General features: G+C 34.9%; 1 protein-coding gene across 3 annotated transcripts in view; it reads left to right on the forward strand.

Moving 5' to 3' along the window:
- LOC143151563 (uncharacterized) overlaps positions 1-15,980 on the forward strand; it is a 107,995-nt gene that overhangs the window by 5,030 nt on the left and 86,985 nt on the right. For 2 of the 3 annotated variants that reach the window (XM_076320850.1, XM_076320853.1), the window contains exons 12-13: positions 2,149-2,321; positions 2,371-2,664. In XM_076320850.1, coding sequence (XP_076176965.1) covers positions 2,149-2,321; positions 2,371-2,664 — 467 coding nt within the window. The remainder of the gene's footprint in view (positions 1-2,148; positions 2,322-2,370; positions 2,665-15,980) is intronic. The other variant, XM_076320852.1, reaches the window with a different exon arrangement.

Raw genomic sequence — 15,980 nt, forward strand, 5'->3', positions numbered from 1 at the left:
ATAGAAGCCGATTTACAGTTCAGTATAAAATAAAACGGTATAAGATGGAAAATAGAGTAGAAAACGAGGTCTGAAACCTCAACAGAAGGCTGTTAAGTATTCGTGATGAACGAAGAGTTTTAAGAGAAGTAAAAAAAACCACTCAAAATTAGTGCTCCGAAAATTGCATCCAAACTTGAAAATGAAACAGGAAAGAAAGTTGGTAATGAAACAGTTAGACGTGTTATAAGAAGATATGGGTATAATGGAGGAGTAGCTCGCAAGAAACGTTACGTTGAAAAATTGAAAAAGACAATTTTCACAGATGTGAGTAAGTTTAATGTCTTTCAGTTAGGTAGTTGACAAATTGTGTGGCGTAAGCCAAATACAAGGTTTGAAAGTTCAAACCTTCAGTCCACTGTGAAATACGGGGATAGCCACATTAAATATGGGGGAGTTTTTCTGCAGCTGGGATGGGTAATTTTGTGCTTATCGATGGTGTTACGAACACATATAAATATATAAATATAATAAAAGAGAATTTACACGATTCTGCGGATCGTTTGAGTATTCATAACAATTTTAAGTTTTATCAAGATAATGATCCAAAGCACAAGGTATATATTACTCGAGAATGGCTTTTGTATAAATGTCTTAAGGTAATGGATATCTCTATACAGTGCATGGATATAAGACCGATCGAAAATTGATGGGCAGAATTAAAAGCCTGGGTGCAAAAATGTGACATAAGAGATGTAAACCAATTTAAAGAAAAGTTATTAATTGAATGGTATAATATTACTAACGACATAATAGGAAAATTAGTTAAATCAATGCCTAATCAATCAATAGAAGTAGTAAGACATAATGGTCATCAAACAATCTATTAATTCATTGAATTTGTTAATACAAACATACTTAATTTTGCATGTACAAATGTGACTAAGAGACTGACAGATCTTTCTGACTAGTTACATTGTTTCCGTTTTTTTTTTTTTTTTTTAACAGAGGAAGAATAAAACTGTTTCATAGGTAAAGGTAGCGCATAGTACTATTGAATATTTAATAGACATAAGTAAAAATGAGCATTAAGAAATATATTTATCATTTACAGTAGATTCTGGTATAGTGTACGAAAACGAGTGGGAGTGACTGTATATAATTTATTAATCGTTTTTGGTTCTAAATAGTTACAAATTAACATCAAAGTTTAAAAAAGTGCTAATATTTGTAGTTTGCTTGCATCGTTTTTGTATTTTTACAAAAAGTTCTTTATTTAGCAGGAAAGTTTTATCCATGATTGGATACTGTAGACATTTCTGAAGAAGAAACTACTCAGCAGAAGTGTCAGAAGAATTTACATTTTGAGCAGGCAGAGAAAATATTTGTTGACAATGCATGTACAACATTTACAGTAATAATGTTTGACTTTCTTTTTTTAATACTTTAATATTTTGTCTTTTTTTCTCATATATTTCTGTGGATACCAATTGCTAAACTATGATGTACTTCTTAATCAATTTCAATTAACACAATTTTTTTCATTTATTTTTTTTCGTTTCTCTTATTTTTTGCTCATAATATTATTTTTAACTATACAACAATTTGTAATGGAATTTCATTGGTTACGCACAGCTTCGATCCTGCAGAATCGAGATAAGTGAGCAATGGACCACATGGCAGCAAAACGCTGTACATGTGTTGGTGATGTATATTTTCTCAGTCTGCTCGAAATGTGAGTCATTTTGACATGACCGGGCAGTTTCTTCAGAAATGGCTACAGAATCCGATTCTGGGTAGAGCTTTTCTGGTAGATAAAAAATTTTTCGTAAAAATACAAAAATAATGAAGAGAAACTATACATATCGGCACTTTTTGAAACTGACATTAATTTATAACTATTTAGGATCAAAAACGATTAATAAATTATATACCACTATAAAAGAAGAATAAAACTGTTTCGTAGGTAAAAGTAACGTATTTTAATATTGAATATTTAATAGAAATAAATAAAAATGTTTAATAAGAAATACGATTTCTTTTCATTTACGTTATGTGCCGATGTAGTCTACGAATAGAAGTGGGAGCAACTGTATTTAAAATTAAATTTTATATAGCTTACATTGATCACTTTATATGCCTGTATTATTCGTTTCATCTTTAATTTAGTTGATGCTGGAATGATGAGAAAGAAGGAAGAAAAATCGAGCACGAACCAGTCATTATCACAGTTAAATGTTGAAAATGATGGGATACTTTCCAACTCGTCTCATAGTAACGGAAATAATAATTCAAACGAACGAATAAATGTTGAACTTTCAGAGTCCGATCTCCAACTACAGGTAAAGATGAATAAAATATTAAACATTTAAACAAGAATAAAAAGAAAAGAAATCATTTTTATTTTTAAAGATAACAGATGAAGAAGGAAACCCAATTCCCCTTTCAATTCAAGATGCCCGACAACTTTTATCACAGACTCAATTTGTTAATCAACTTAACGATGGTCAAGAAATTAGAGTTCATCCTGGAGTGATTACAGATGAAATTGCAGCACCATTAAGTGTGCATATTAATCATGACTCCAACATGAAAGATGGTGATGTTAGCAATACAGGAGAAAGGAAAGTGAAAAATATTTCAAATGTTCAAACAGATGCAGAAGCAATCGTGAAGGCATTAGAGGTAATCATTTAAAATAAATTTACTTTAATAGCTAATAGTTTTATAATTATATTTATTTTAATAATATATTTTTAATACATAGGATATTAACACCTTACGGGCCGATTCCCACAATAATGCGGGAATTAGCACATACTTGAAGGTTCGGCCCCACAATATTGTAATTTAATCTTTAAGCAACATTGCAATTACAATGTCGTCGTACCAATTTGTATATGGATATATAATGCTGCATTTTATGATATTCTATAAATTAAGAAGGCTTTGGCGACAATTTATTAATGTGCTCGAATTTTTACTAGTGCGGAACAAATTATCCATGTGCTAAATCTCGTGCTATTGCAAAACTGGTTTATAAAGTGTTAAGAGAAATGTAAAAAGTCATGAATATTAATATAAAATAACAAATTAATTTAGCTTTAAAAAAGAATAAAAAGTATCGTTTTGTTTTAATGGCGTAAATAATTTTATCAATTCTGATAAAGATAATAAATTAATTTTACATTGTGGACAATTCTTTGTTTTTGTAGTAGATAAGTTAAACAAAAAGAAATAAGTGATTCTACTGAAACTTACTTTTTTACTCAAAGACCTTGAGCTTCTAATAACTTTTTCCATATATCTACTCAAATGTTTATTCGAAGTTCGAATAACTTCCATGAACACTTTTATTCAAAGGTGCGTTTTTTAGATGCAAATGAAACAGTGGTTACCATCATTTCTCTCTACTTGCACGTTTAAACTCTAGCCTTGGCACGATTAACCATAGATTTTATGGTATTAATTTGCCTGTGCATCAAAGAAAACTTATCATTAGCTTTGCATTAACCAAAACCCATCTTTTTCCTTCGTGCATGGTTATGGTTAGTGCGCAGTCATTGACTTGCTCTTGAAGCAAAGACAAATCAATGTCTATCGGTGTCTAATTTAACAAGGAATTTAAGTCTAATTTAAGTAAGGTGTCACTGATTTGGTCTAAATTTTATACATAGTGAATATAATGAAGAATAACATAGTAAACGCTATTTAATATTTTTCAAGAAAATTATGTTTAAAGTTTTCATATTTTTCGCGTATAGGATATTTTACGTATATACTTTTTATGTATAACAAATACATAAGAAATTAGTACAATGGTAACGTTTTCTGTCGATCCCAAAATCTAACGGTTTTTTTCGAATTTTTTCCTTTCCGTACACACACACGCACACGTACACCGTTAAAAATTGTTTTTATTTGATTACTTAATGAAATGATTTATAATTATATGTGTATTACAAATTAATTTACTATAAATGCTCTTCTTGTTTTTACGACAAGTGTCACTCAGAAAGTTACTCAGCTACTACATCCTAATTCAGAAAAATTTTCAATATATTTTTAGTAAAATTTGATGAATATTACACATAATGTATTGTATATATGTGCCTATTTTCATATAGCATATGAAGTTGATTTATTCAATGTACACGTAATATTTTTACGGCAAATTAATATATTGATACATATACAATTATAAATCATTGATTTCATTGAGAAATCATATAAAAAAAATAATTACGATTTTATATACCCATGTCCTTTAGGTTGATAGTTGGAAACGTTTCCACTGCTGTTTCGTCGATCGGTCGTTTGATCGAGACGAATTTTAAGCCGGTTCTGCACCGACCTGATTCGCGACGAGTGGCGCGAGCAGGAGGTTATAGGTTTTGCAGTGAGATGGGCAGTTGAGGCCTCTCAACTACCGAGACGTTAGTTAGTGAACTGTATTGTACAATAGTTTATTGAATAGACAAATAGCGCATAGTTAACTCGACTGGACTTGAAAGAAACGCAATTTAATCACGCCAACATAGAATCGCGCATAGCGTGTAACAAACGTGCATGAGAATGCGAGAGAGGGCCATTCGTCGGATGGATTACAAAAATTAATTTCTCACCGCAACGAAAAGACTAACTCGGCGCTTTGGTTACTCCGTGGGCGATTTTGCGTGATTGGTGTTCTATGCTCGGGTTCGCAGTGGTTTCTCTATTCAACTCTGTAGCTTCAATTGATTTTCTTCGATTGATTTGGGACGTGAGAATCAGACAGTCTATTGCCAGGATGTATTCTGGCTCTTTCCATGGCAGAGGGACAAATTGATTGGACCACGTTTTCGGGATTACGCGATCTTCCGGTCACGTAGCCCAACTGTCGACGGTTCGGAAGAATCAAATGTGTGGCGTGTGCGACTGTAGATGCATAGAAGTGTGTTGTACGGGGATCGCAATACACTTTGAAACTGGATCGCATTAGATTAGCGATTATCTGAAATATTCCGGCTCGTGGAATGCTACGCTTTCGAAACTTCCGGAACAGAAGAAGCAGAAAAACTATGTATATCGCTACAGAAAAACCCTCTTAGGAAGGGTTGGTCGTAGAAGAAACAGTTCACGAGTCGTCGACACGCGCCCTTTACACGAAAGATAGATTCACTATCGAGTCCTAAATATACCGCTCGTCTTGAAACACTGTTTTAATAGTAATTCATCACTGGGAGAGCGGGGGTTTCGAGCAAATAGAATTTTCTTATTCAATTGCAGGTCCTCGGACTATCTCCGATTGATATAGTAAATACGGTTCTGACTCGATCAACCCATATCTGGGCGACTTAGGTGAATCCTGCTAGGCTTTGTCGATGGGCAGATCGAACTCTTGTATATTGCTCCACTACTGACGAGTTCACGTTGTCTCTCGTTGTCATCGGGGGGAGGGGGCCGAAGAAGACACCTGCTTTGGCGCAAATAACGAAAATGTCGCCGCTTATTCAGAGCTTATTCATCTTAGGTAGCTTTGAAAGGTCGCGCGAGCGCGGATTGACTGGTCATCGGGGCCATCGACCGTCACCTATCACTGACTCGTCACCGCATCTGCTGGGCGGTTACAATTATGCTTGGAAAGCTCCGAGACCACTCGGAGGGGAACACATACGACGCTTAAACGGCTGGATACTTGAAGGTAACTTAGACGAGTCCTAAGAGGTTCAATACCTGAAGATAATCGCGCCACCAAGGCATTGCCTAATAGCGAAATACGCGGAGGCACGTGCAAGTAACACGTTGTTGAACAGTGAAATACTCGAAGGTGACATAACTAAACATTGCCGAACAGCGAAAGGTGCGAAGGCGCCTAGAATTAATACTTTGTCGCATAACCGAATACCCTAAGTTTACTGCGCCAAGGGGAGCAGCGAATATTCGATCGTCGCGACGCGGGTGTGTGTATTCATCGGACCCGGTGCGGTACTGTACGATCCATCTTCCACTTACACGAAAGGAAACGTGCGTTTCGAAAGAGGACAAGTTGGTCGACACTGATCGATGCTTGGAGCGTCCGTCATTTGCTAAATTGTAGGGTGTTGACGTAATCGGAAAATTTCTCGGAGTTCCAAAACCTTTCGGAGATCTGGCGGACAAACTGGTAGTGGGAAAGGTGATTTTCCGTAACATCGATCAGAATCAGCTCAGACACAGTGGTGGGTGATATGGCGGAGCCGAGTAAGAAGTGACCCGGGGTAATCAATTACTAGACGATGTAGTTTTTTACAAACTTCTCTAGCCCTCGTTATTATTGCAGCAATTTTTTCATCTTTTAAAGTATCAGTCGTAGTTAACTGCAGTGTTAGGGTAGCACAACGTATCGATCTAATTTAGTATCTTCCAATAGTTACCAAGTAAATTTGTTTTAGAGATATTTCGTAAGCGACGAGTATATTCTTTAATAGTTCCTTCATACTTATTGTAGTGTGTCGATTAAATATCTCTTTTATTGCTAAAGTATTTAAAATCGCTTTTGTTTCATCTATATATTGAACATTGACTCCCAAAAATAATCGATCCATACAAGTGGGACTGCATCAATTTTTAATGACAATAATTTGCCCCTTAATTTTTTACTCAATTGTTCTCTGAATAATATTGTTTTCATTGAAATAGCACCTTGAACTTCAGATGAAGAAATACTTGAACTACAGATGTTGAAATTAACGGTATCATTTGTATAATATTCTGGAATGCAATGTCATTTATCAAAGTGAAAAAGGCGGCTATGGACAGTAATTAAGTTAACACACTTATCCAATAATTTATCTGTAATATTTCTTTCAACATTGCTAGAGTTTGTGTTGGGAAACGTTGAATAAGAGTATACACGTATTTAATAAATAGTGAATTTAATAATAGTGTATTAAACAGTGAGAAACAATGTATAAAAAACGTTAGAGGATATATAGATGCGTTTCGTGCGATGTCTGCGACAAAACTGAAACAAAGGGATCGCGATTTGATCCGTGGCAGCTTTAAAATGTTTCCTAGGCATCGTGATCGTTCAAGTTCCACACACCGGGTACGCCTTACGACAGAAATGACTATGTACGTACAGTTACACCCACTCGTATTCGTACATTATAACGGCATGTAATATAAATGAAAAAAATCGTATTTCTTATTAATCATTTTTATTTATGTCTATCAAATATTCAATAGTACTATGCGCTACCTTTACCTACGAAATAGTTTTATTCTTCCTTTGTTAAAAAAAAAAAAAAAAAACGGAAACAATGTAACTAGTCATAAAGATCTGTCAGTCTCTCGGTCACATTTGTACATGCAAAATTAAGTATGTTTGTATTAACAAATTCAATGAATTAATAGTTTGTTTGATGACCATTATGTCTTACTACTTCTATCGGTCGATTAGACATGGACTGTTAAGTTAACTAATTATAACATTAGTTATAATGTGGCGGTGCTACCCACGCTTGCCACGCTTGCCACGCTTGCCACGCTTGCCACGCTTGCCACGCTTGCCACGCTTGCCACGCTTGCCACGCTTGCCACGCTTGCCACGCTTGCCACCAGAGGGAAACTGATCACCGATCGTTTCCCGCGAGTTCCCGTACCTGCTCCGATCGGTATATATACGGTTCCTTACCGATCTCTTAATGTCCCGGCATATAAGGCAGGGCCTGCAAGGATGCTTTACCGACGAGCCCACTAGCAGGCCCGGGACAAAACACCTTCCCTTCCTTTTCTTTTGCTTTATCTCCACACATTTAAATTCAAGCGCCCCAAACTAATTTTTCTGTTATGTCGTTAGTAATACTATACCATTCGATTAGTAACTTTTCTTTAAATTGGTTTACGTTTCTTATGTTACATTTTTGCACCCTGGCTTTTAATTCTGCCCATAAATTTTCGATCAGTCTTATATCCAGGCACAGTGTAGGGGTCTCCATTATCTTAACCCCTTGGCCTACACGATATCTGCCAATTGTGCGAGCTATAATAAACAAGAGACATATATATTTTAGTGCAACGAAAGGAGTTGTGAAATAATAAACAATGTTTAGGTTCAAATCGTAATTTTAAGACGCTTAGGGTGCAATCGTAATCATTTGATCAGTTGACAAAAATAATTTATTATTTCAAAGTAGATAATTAATCGATAACAATTTGTAAATAAACACTTAGTTAATTTAATGAAAATTAGTAGTCTTCAACTGTATGGTATCTTTCGAAACAATGAGGTACATGTAACGCAACGCGACAGTTCTTACATTCCCACGTAGCTTCGCACCTTTTCTTATGTTTCGTACATACTTTGCAAACTCTTGTTGAATTTTTTTTCAATGGCGTGGGATCTATATGTTTCGGAAAGTGATTCCAATGTTGCACCTGTAGCCTCATTGGTATATCCCCGTTCGATAATGATTCCTGTCTGTTATAATTTTGTAATGGCACGGTTTGTAATAATGCTTCAGCTATTCGAAGTCTATACTCAGTGTAATTCTGTTTCTTTGCCATACTGTTTTTGTTGTATAGAATATATGAATTGAAAAGTGCCATATCGCACATGTAAAAAAAGATTTTTCGGTATCCCTTCACGAATTTTCTCATAATAGGGAAACTCGATAATACCTGATCCTGGCGATCAATACCAATCATTTCCATATTATAATCTATAATACATTTTGGCTTGAAAATAGGGCTTAGATGACTTTCGTTTTGTGCAATCATTTCTGCACTTTCGTGCTTTGTTGAAAGAATATGGACGTCTCGTTTATACTTCCACTTCAACGCTAGTATGCCATTGCAACTTCTTATTGTACAGTTTCCTTTTTTTAATTTTGCTTTAACAAAATCTCCCGGCATATTTTTTCTATTGCAACGTACTGTCCCAAGAACGTTTGTTCCATTTCTAACCAAAGTTAAAAACAATTTCGGCGAAGAATACCAGTTATCTGTATATAAGGTGTGTCCTTTATCTAGTATCGATTGCAATAACCCCATCACAACAGTTTCAGATGCACTGTAATCAAGATTTGTTTTATCGTTTCCTGAATATATTTTAAAATTATTGCAGTAACCCGATGTTGACTCGCAGACTTTATAAAATTTGATCCCAAACCTCGTCCTTTTTGAAGGATTGAATTGTTTACAGGACATACTCCCTTAAATTTCATCAGTGATTCCATCGATCGCGATATTTTCTTCCATTACATATACGTCTTTAAATTTTTCATTAAAATAGTTTATCACAGGTGTCACTTTACGTAATTTGTCCCTGATGTCAGTCGCATCGTAAAAATCTTCTTAGTGGCATACATTTTCGGAATATGGGTGTTTCTATAATGGCTCTTTTAGACCAGTTCATCTGGATTTTTGGTTTCTTTACTTGAGCCATTATGATGCATAATGCAAAGTATATTTTAATTTCATTGCGGTTTACTGGCATCAAAGTTTCATCAATTATCCTTCTTGTATGTGTATAGCTTTTTATTTTTTCTGCGTACCAATTCGTTTCCTGAACAATATTATCCCAAAACACATTGTCGAATATTATATTAAAAAAGTCTAACTCTTTTTTACTTCCACCTAATTGGTCTTGAAGTGCTGCTCTTATGCCAGGAGTTTGTGTATACTTCCAGATTTTTGGCTTGTTATTTTTTTCTCTAATGTAATAATGAATGTTTGACAAGAATAGATGAGAAGTACTAATAAGAAATACGATTTTTTTTTATTTATACTAAACGCTCGTACAGTGTACGAATACGAGCGAGGGCAATTGTATCGTTGTTTCCAGTATCCTTTCTCAACGATATATATCTTGTTTATTTAATTTTTCTGAAACGAACCACACTTTAACCAAATATTTTAATTTTACTTTTCCAAGGTGTTTAGTTAGCATATCAGCAGGCATTTCTTTTGTAGGACAGTATTGATAATATATTAGGTGGACCGGAAAGTAATGTCGTTTCTGCGCATGTCACTATTTGATTGTCATTTGTCAGCTCATTGTGTACATTAAAGTCGTAGCAAAGACATTCTGAGGTTATAGTGACTTGTTTAGTTGTAAATAATTAAATTTAAAATTTTTCTTTACAATTTTGGGTGAAATGGCCAGCCAAATACCAGAAGAGGTACATATCCGGCATTGCATGCTTTTTGAGTTTCGCAAGGGTAGTAACGCAACAGTTGCTACCAAAAACATTTGCGATGTTTATCCAAATGCATTAGACGTTCGTAAATGCCAAAGGTGGTTTTCCAAGTTCAAATCCGGTAATTTTGATCTTTCCGACTCGTATCGATCAGGAAGACCAACAACGTTAGACAATGACGTGTTAAGTGCGGAAGTGGAAGCAAATCCGTGTCAGACAATCGAGGAATTGTCAAACAGTCTTAACCGACCTTGGTCGACCATCCAAGAACATTTGCAGCAGATTGGGAAAGTAAGCAGAGCAGGTGTTTGGGTCCCGCATAATCTGTCCGAAGAGAACAAGGCTAACCGATCCACCACATGCAACTTATTGCTACAACGGCACAATACAGAAGCGTTTTTTGATCGCTTGATCACCGGAGATGAAAAGTGGGTTCTTTATGATAATCCAAAACGCAAAAGGCAGTGGCTCTCTCCAAATGAATCGCCACAAAGTACTGCTAAGCCAGGTTTACACCCCAAAATGGCCCTTTTGTGTGTTTGGTGGAGTATTCGCGGCGTTGTTCATTTTGAAGTGCTGAAACCTGGACAGACTGTGAATGCAGACCTTTACTGTGAACAATTAGATCGTGTAAATAAATCTTTAATTGAAAAGTGGCCAGCGATTGTCAACAGAAAAGGCGTTATTCTGCAACACGATAATGCAAGACCGCACTGCGCAAGACGAACCTTGGCAAAAATTAATGAATTGGGGTGGGAGGTACTGCCTCACCCACCATACTCGTCCGAATGTTGCACCATCGGATTTCCATTTATTCCGATCGCTTCAACACTTTCTAAGTGGCAAAAGATTTGCAAATTTGGATGATATTCAAAATGCCATCTCTGTATATTTTGCTCAAAAACCAATTGATTTTTATCGATCCGGCATTGAAAATTTGCACACTAGACGGCAAAAGGTTGTTGATAATGAGGGTGATTATATCATTGATTAAAAATAAAAACTCGTTAAAAATTTATGTGTTTGAATTTAATGTAAGGAAACGACATTACTTTCCGGTCCCCCTAATATTTTTCTCTGATCTTTAATGTCCTTGTTTTTACAAATAGTTTTTCGTTCACGTGAACCTGTACTTATATTTGGGACTGATGTTTCATCTTTTTCTAGTTGTTGCTCTTGGTACTCGGTAGCAAGTTCTTCTCCCAACTGAAATAAAACATCTTGCCTTGAAATTTCTTCTCTCGTGGTTTCTTTATATAAAATCCATGCCTTTAACCCGGCTAAATCTAAACTATTGAAAAATACCTGTAAAGGCCATCTCCGCCATTTGGTCGGTCACATCTACGCCGAATTTGATGCTATTATATAGTTTAATGGTCTCGGGTACACGGACATCATTTTCTTCGATTTATACGTGGTTGTGCATCGAATTAAAATCGAATTAAAATTAGTACTTTTTTGCTGGGCTTAGATTTATAAATTGTTCAAGTGCAATTACTTGAACGATATAATTTTTTTGAAAAACGTGTCATATTGTTTACCTGTTTCGCTAATTTTGGTAGCTTCCTTCTATTTGCGTGAATTGTTCCAACAACCATAGTTTTTTTTCCTAATCGTTTCTTTGTTATCGATAGGCTTGTAAAAAAATTGTCTATGTTTACATTTCTTTCATATTATACATACGGTTCTATTAATGTCATAGTGATAAACTTCGCAAATTGAAGTGAAGGTTTTATTCTCTCATTTTTTCTCAAATATGAAAAGCCCTTTATTATGCATTTGCTGTTTGCATTGAACGTTTTTTTGTTTATCAATAATAATATATGGTCCTTGTTTATAATAGTTTTGACTGTTCTCAACAAATTTGCACCGAACTTTAGAAATCAAAGCGAATTTATCGGTTTGTAAGCGTTTCTGTTGTCAAATTGAATAAATCTTATAATTTCCGTAAAGTCATTTCTTCTCATAGTGTTTGCGAAAAATGTCGGTCCCCACTTTTTGTTCCATAGAAGTAATATGTCTATATTTATTACCATATATGCGCCTTGTGCATACAGGGGTGCAATAAATGCATGTAATTTTGCAGCAGATAAATCCCATTTAGATCCTAATACTCGAAATACCTCTGTTTCTATAATATATTATGTCCAATAATAACTTTACCTTTCATAATATTTCGTTTACTATACCCTGTTGAGTCTGATGTTTCTCTAAAAATATTATAAATCGGTGCTCTTCCAGGATTAGACCCTTCTTTTATTTTTTGCTAAACAGTTCCATATATAGCAGTTTCGATTACTTCTTTCTCATTCTCACTTTCGTAACTAACTAAAGATCTACATCTCTTTTGTGTCTCTCTTCGTTCTTATCGATATTCGAGTCTGTGTCAAATAAGTCTAAATTATTTTCCACATTGTCATTTTCAATATCAGAAATCTCCTAATCATCTTCTGAACACTCTTCGTCAATATCATTTATTTCTGCTAATAATGTATCGATATTCTTTGAATGTCTTGACATTTTGGAGATGAATATTGAAAGGATAAAATTACAAGAAAACTAATTATGAATAATATAAAAGGTGAAAAGAGTTTTATGATATACGCATAAAATAAAATAACAACAACGCACAGACAAATTATAATTACACTGTCTACGATGTACTTCATTCGACGTTGGTTGCACAAACTCTCTCTTTATTCGACTCGACTCGCTTCGACTAGTTTCCACCCAATAATGTTTCAGTCGCGCTTCTCTTGCACCCTATATTCTCATACACGTTCATTATTTTTCATTCTAATTCTTAAACTTTCTCACTCTATGCGTCTGGTCATGTTCACCCAAAATTTCTCAGTTTGGCGACATCTCAATTACTCGTCTTTCGCATCTCAGTTTGGACACCCCGTCGTTCAGTTAAAACGCTCTTCTTTCACGTCTCGGAAACACTTCACTCGCTTGTCTATCTGAAATACATTTTCTTAAGACCATACGCGTTTCATCACGTTCCCACGCATTACCACAAAATAAAAGCTAAAATATGAAAATGTAAATTAAAGAGGAAAAAAAATAAATAAATGAACTAACAACAAAGAATTGTTGGTTCTGTTTATTTTTTTGAAAATGACATAACGGTAATACAATATATAAAATAAAAGTAAAATAATAATAGAATAAAAATACAAAATAATAATAGACTGCTAAATATGCTCTTTGTAATTTTCACGTTTCGGTGCTTTCTGTTCCGGTTGCAAGAATTTATTGATATGAATCCGCGAGAAGATATCGAGAGTAGACGTGCGTTCTTAGTTTGGTCGTATGGAGCTCGACACTTAACAATGTTTACGAAACATGATGGTAACGTGGGCAACAGATACGGAAAATTATGAGTGTGAGTAGTAGCCTGCGCAGGCAAATGTTTACGAAAAACTGATAATTCGAGTACCGGATAAGTTGATTCAAACGTTTTTCATATGTAACGACTTTATAGTTTCGAACTTGAGTTTTTGAGAGAATATTATTACAGAAAGATATAAATCGTCTGCTCTCCAAATGATTGGTCGTATTAGGTAAGACGGAGTACAATTTTTTCTCAAAAATCAAATAATAAAAGAAGGAGTAAATATTAAAAAATGTATCGTAAGTATATTTTAGAAACTATTGTGAAGTTTGAAGGCGATGCAATTACGTTGTATAATATATAGAAAATTCTAATCGAAACTTTAAAAGCGGTCGTGGTAGGTTTAGTATTAATATAATGGAATTTTGTGTCGATATGTTTTGTCCTGTTGTTAAACTTTTTATTGGCTGTGAGATTTAAATAGCTCCGATTATCTTCATAGATGATTGTGTCCTGGTTAAAATCTTTCAGTAGATATTGTAACCATATATCTTCTTGAGCGGCTTCGGCAAGAGCCACACATTTTGTTTCCGTAGATAAGAGTGAGATACGTGATTGCTTTTTACAACACCAGGATATCGAAGCTCTGGCAAATTGAAAAATGTATCCACTGTTTGACTTCCTGTCGTTTTTATCTTTAGCCCAATTTGTATTTGTGAAACCAATTAATTTTATACCCTTGCTCCGTTAATCGAGTTTCAATTATCCTGTGTTATCACATCAGGATGGATTATTCTCTTGTGTTCAAGTGCGATCACAGCCTTAAGTGTATCGATGTTTCGTCCAATAGTCGAACTTGTTTCCAGATCATTTAAATTGTCGGCGCTACGATAGTAAATTTTAGTTAATTCGATCTGAAGATTATCCCTCATTAATGCTCTTAGTATTGTTGATTGGTTATGAATTTTGGTGGCTTTAGTGTTCTAATTTGCGAATAATTTATCGTTCATCGTGTTTTGATCGATGAGATCCAGATCGTCCTCATCCAGTGTTCCGAATATGAATTCACCGATGGATTCGATGAAATTGAAGGCTCCTCTTCTTCGGCGGCGTACGGTTATCTTCCAGGTGTATCAACGCGTTTAGTTGTTGTTCATCGCTCGTTCCGCCACATTGTCTGTTGCAAATTTCGTGTTGTCAGCAACGTGTCATTTATTTGTGTCAGTTGTTGTCGTGCGATTCGAGTGTCAATGGAGAACAATAAGATCCAAGTGGAGTGATATAGATAAGTGGGATTTATGAATTCCATGTAAACGTTGCCATTGCCAAGTCTGTGTGTCGTCATGCTTGCCACCGTGGTTAGGTAAAGCATGCTTATACTTCTGTGCATCCTAAAAGTTAATGCAAAAATATTTCTATTACCATGCACTGTAGTTGTTCGATTTGTATCAGGATGTTGGATTAAATAATTTGGTGTGCGAACTTCTAATATCTTTGCTGGTCCTAGCCAATTGGAAACCAATTTATCTGTTTTATGATCGTTTGAAACGAGAACTTTATTATTAACTTTGAATATGCTTTCTGTTCGAATCATACGTTTCTCCTAGGTTCGTTTATTTTTTTTCTTACTCTTGGCGATATTTTCTTGCGTGTTAACTAGGTATATCGCCGTTTATAATGTTCTTTCCACATTTCAATCAGCTTGTTTCAGTTTAAAGGTGATGTTGGTATTGTTAATGGCAGATTTGTTTTATGTCCGAACGTAAGCTCGAATGGGGTGTATTTTCTCGCTTCATGCGCAGAAGTGTTATATCCCATACGTATCAGTTGCAGATTTTCATCCCGTTCATTCTTTCGATCATTTGTACAGGTCTTTATCGTGTCTTTTACGATTGCATGTGCTCCTTCAAAGCTTCCATTAGACCGGGGAAGGCTGTCGCTTTGATGGTATTTGAAGAAAAGATGTACAGTGGCGGACAAAAGAAAGTTTAAATGTTAGGCAGTACGACGAAACATCATAATTTTACAAAAATAAATTGTAACAGCAATCAATTTTTCATAAATATGTACATTATATGAAATAATAAGAACAACAGAATTACGTATAAGAATGAAACAATGTCTTTCGTTTATAACAATGGAACAAGTGAAAAATCGAGGTGAACAAAAGTAAGTTTAATTATATGTTTCTGTCATTATATTTTCTGTATTCACGCGCATACTATTCCTAATATTTTGTATGCCCTCCTTTACTATTTATCACAGCTTGCAACCTCTTTGGTATACTACTGACTAAATTTTCTAACCCATTTACCGCAAGGGAACACCATTTATTTTGTAGAGCTTCCCAAAATGTTTCTTTGTTAGTTTGAGCACTGTAAGAAATATTCTCGTCTAAAATATTTAAAAAATTCTTAATTAGATTGAGATCTGACGATTGGGGTGGCCGTTCGATCTTTTCAATTCTTTTTTCGGCAAAAAATGCGGAAGCAATTTTCGAA

This window comes from Ptiloglossa arizonensis, chromosome 9, assembly GCF_051014685.1.
Source record: "Ptiloglossa arizonensis isolate GNS036 chromosome 9, iyPtiAriz1_principal, whole genome shotgun sequence".
NCBI lineage: Eukaryota > Metazoa > Arthropoda > Insecta > Hymenoptera > Colletidae > Ptiloglossa > Ptiloglossa arizonensis.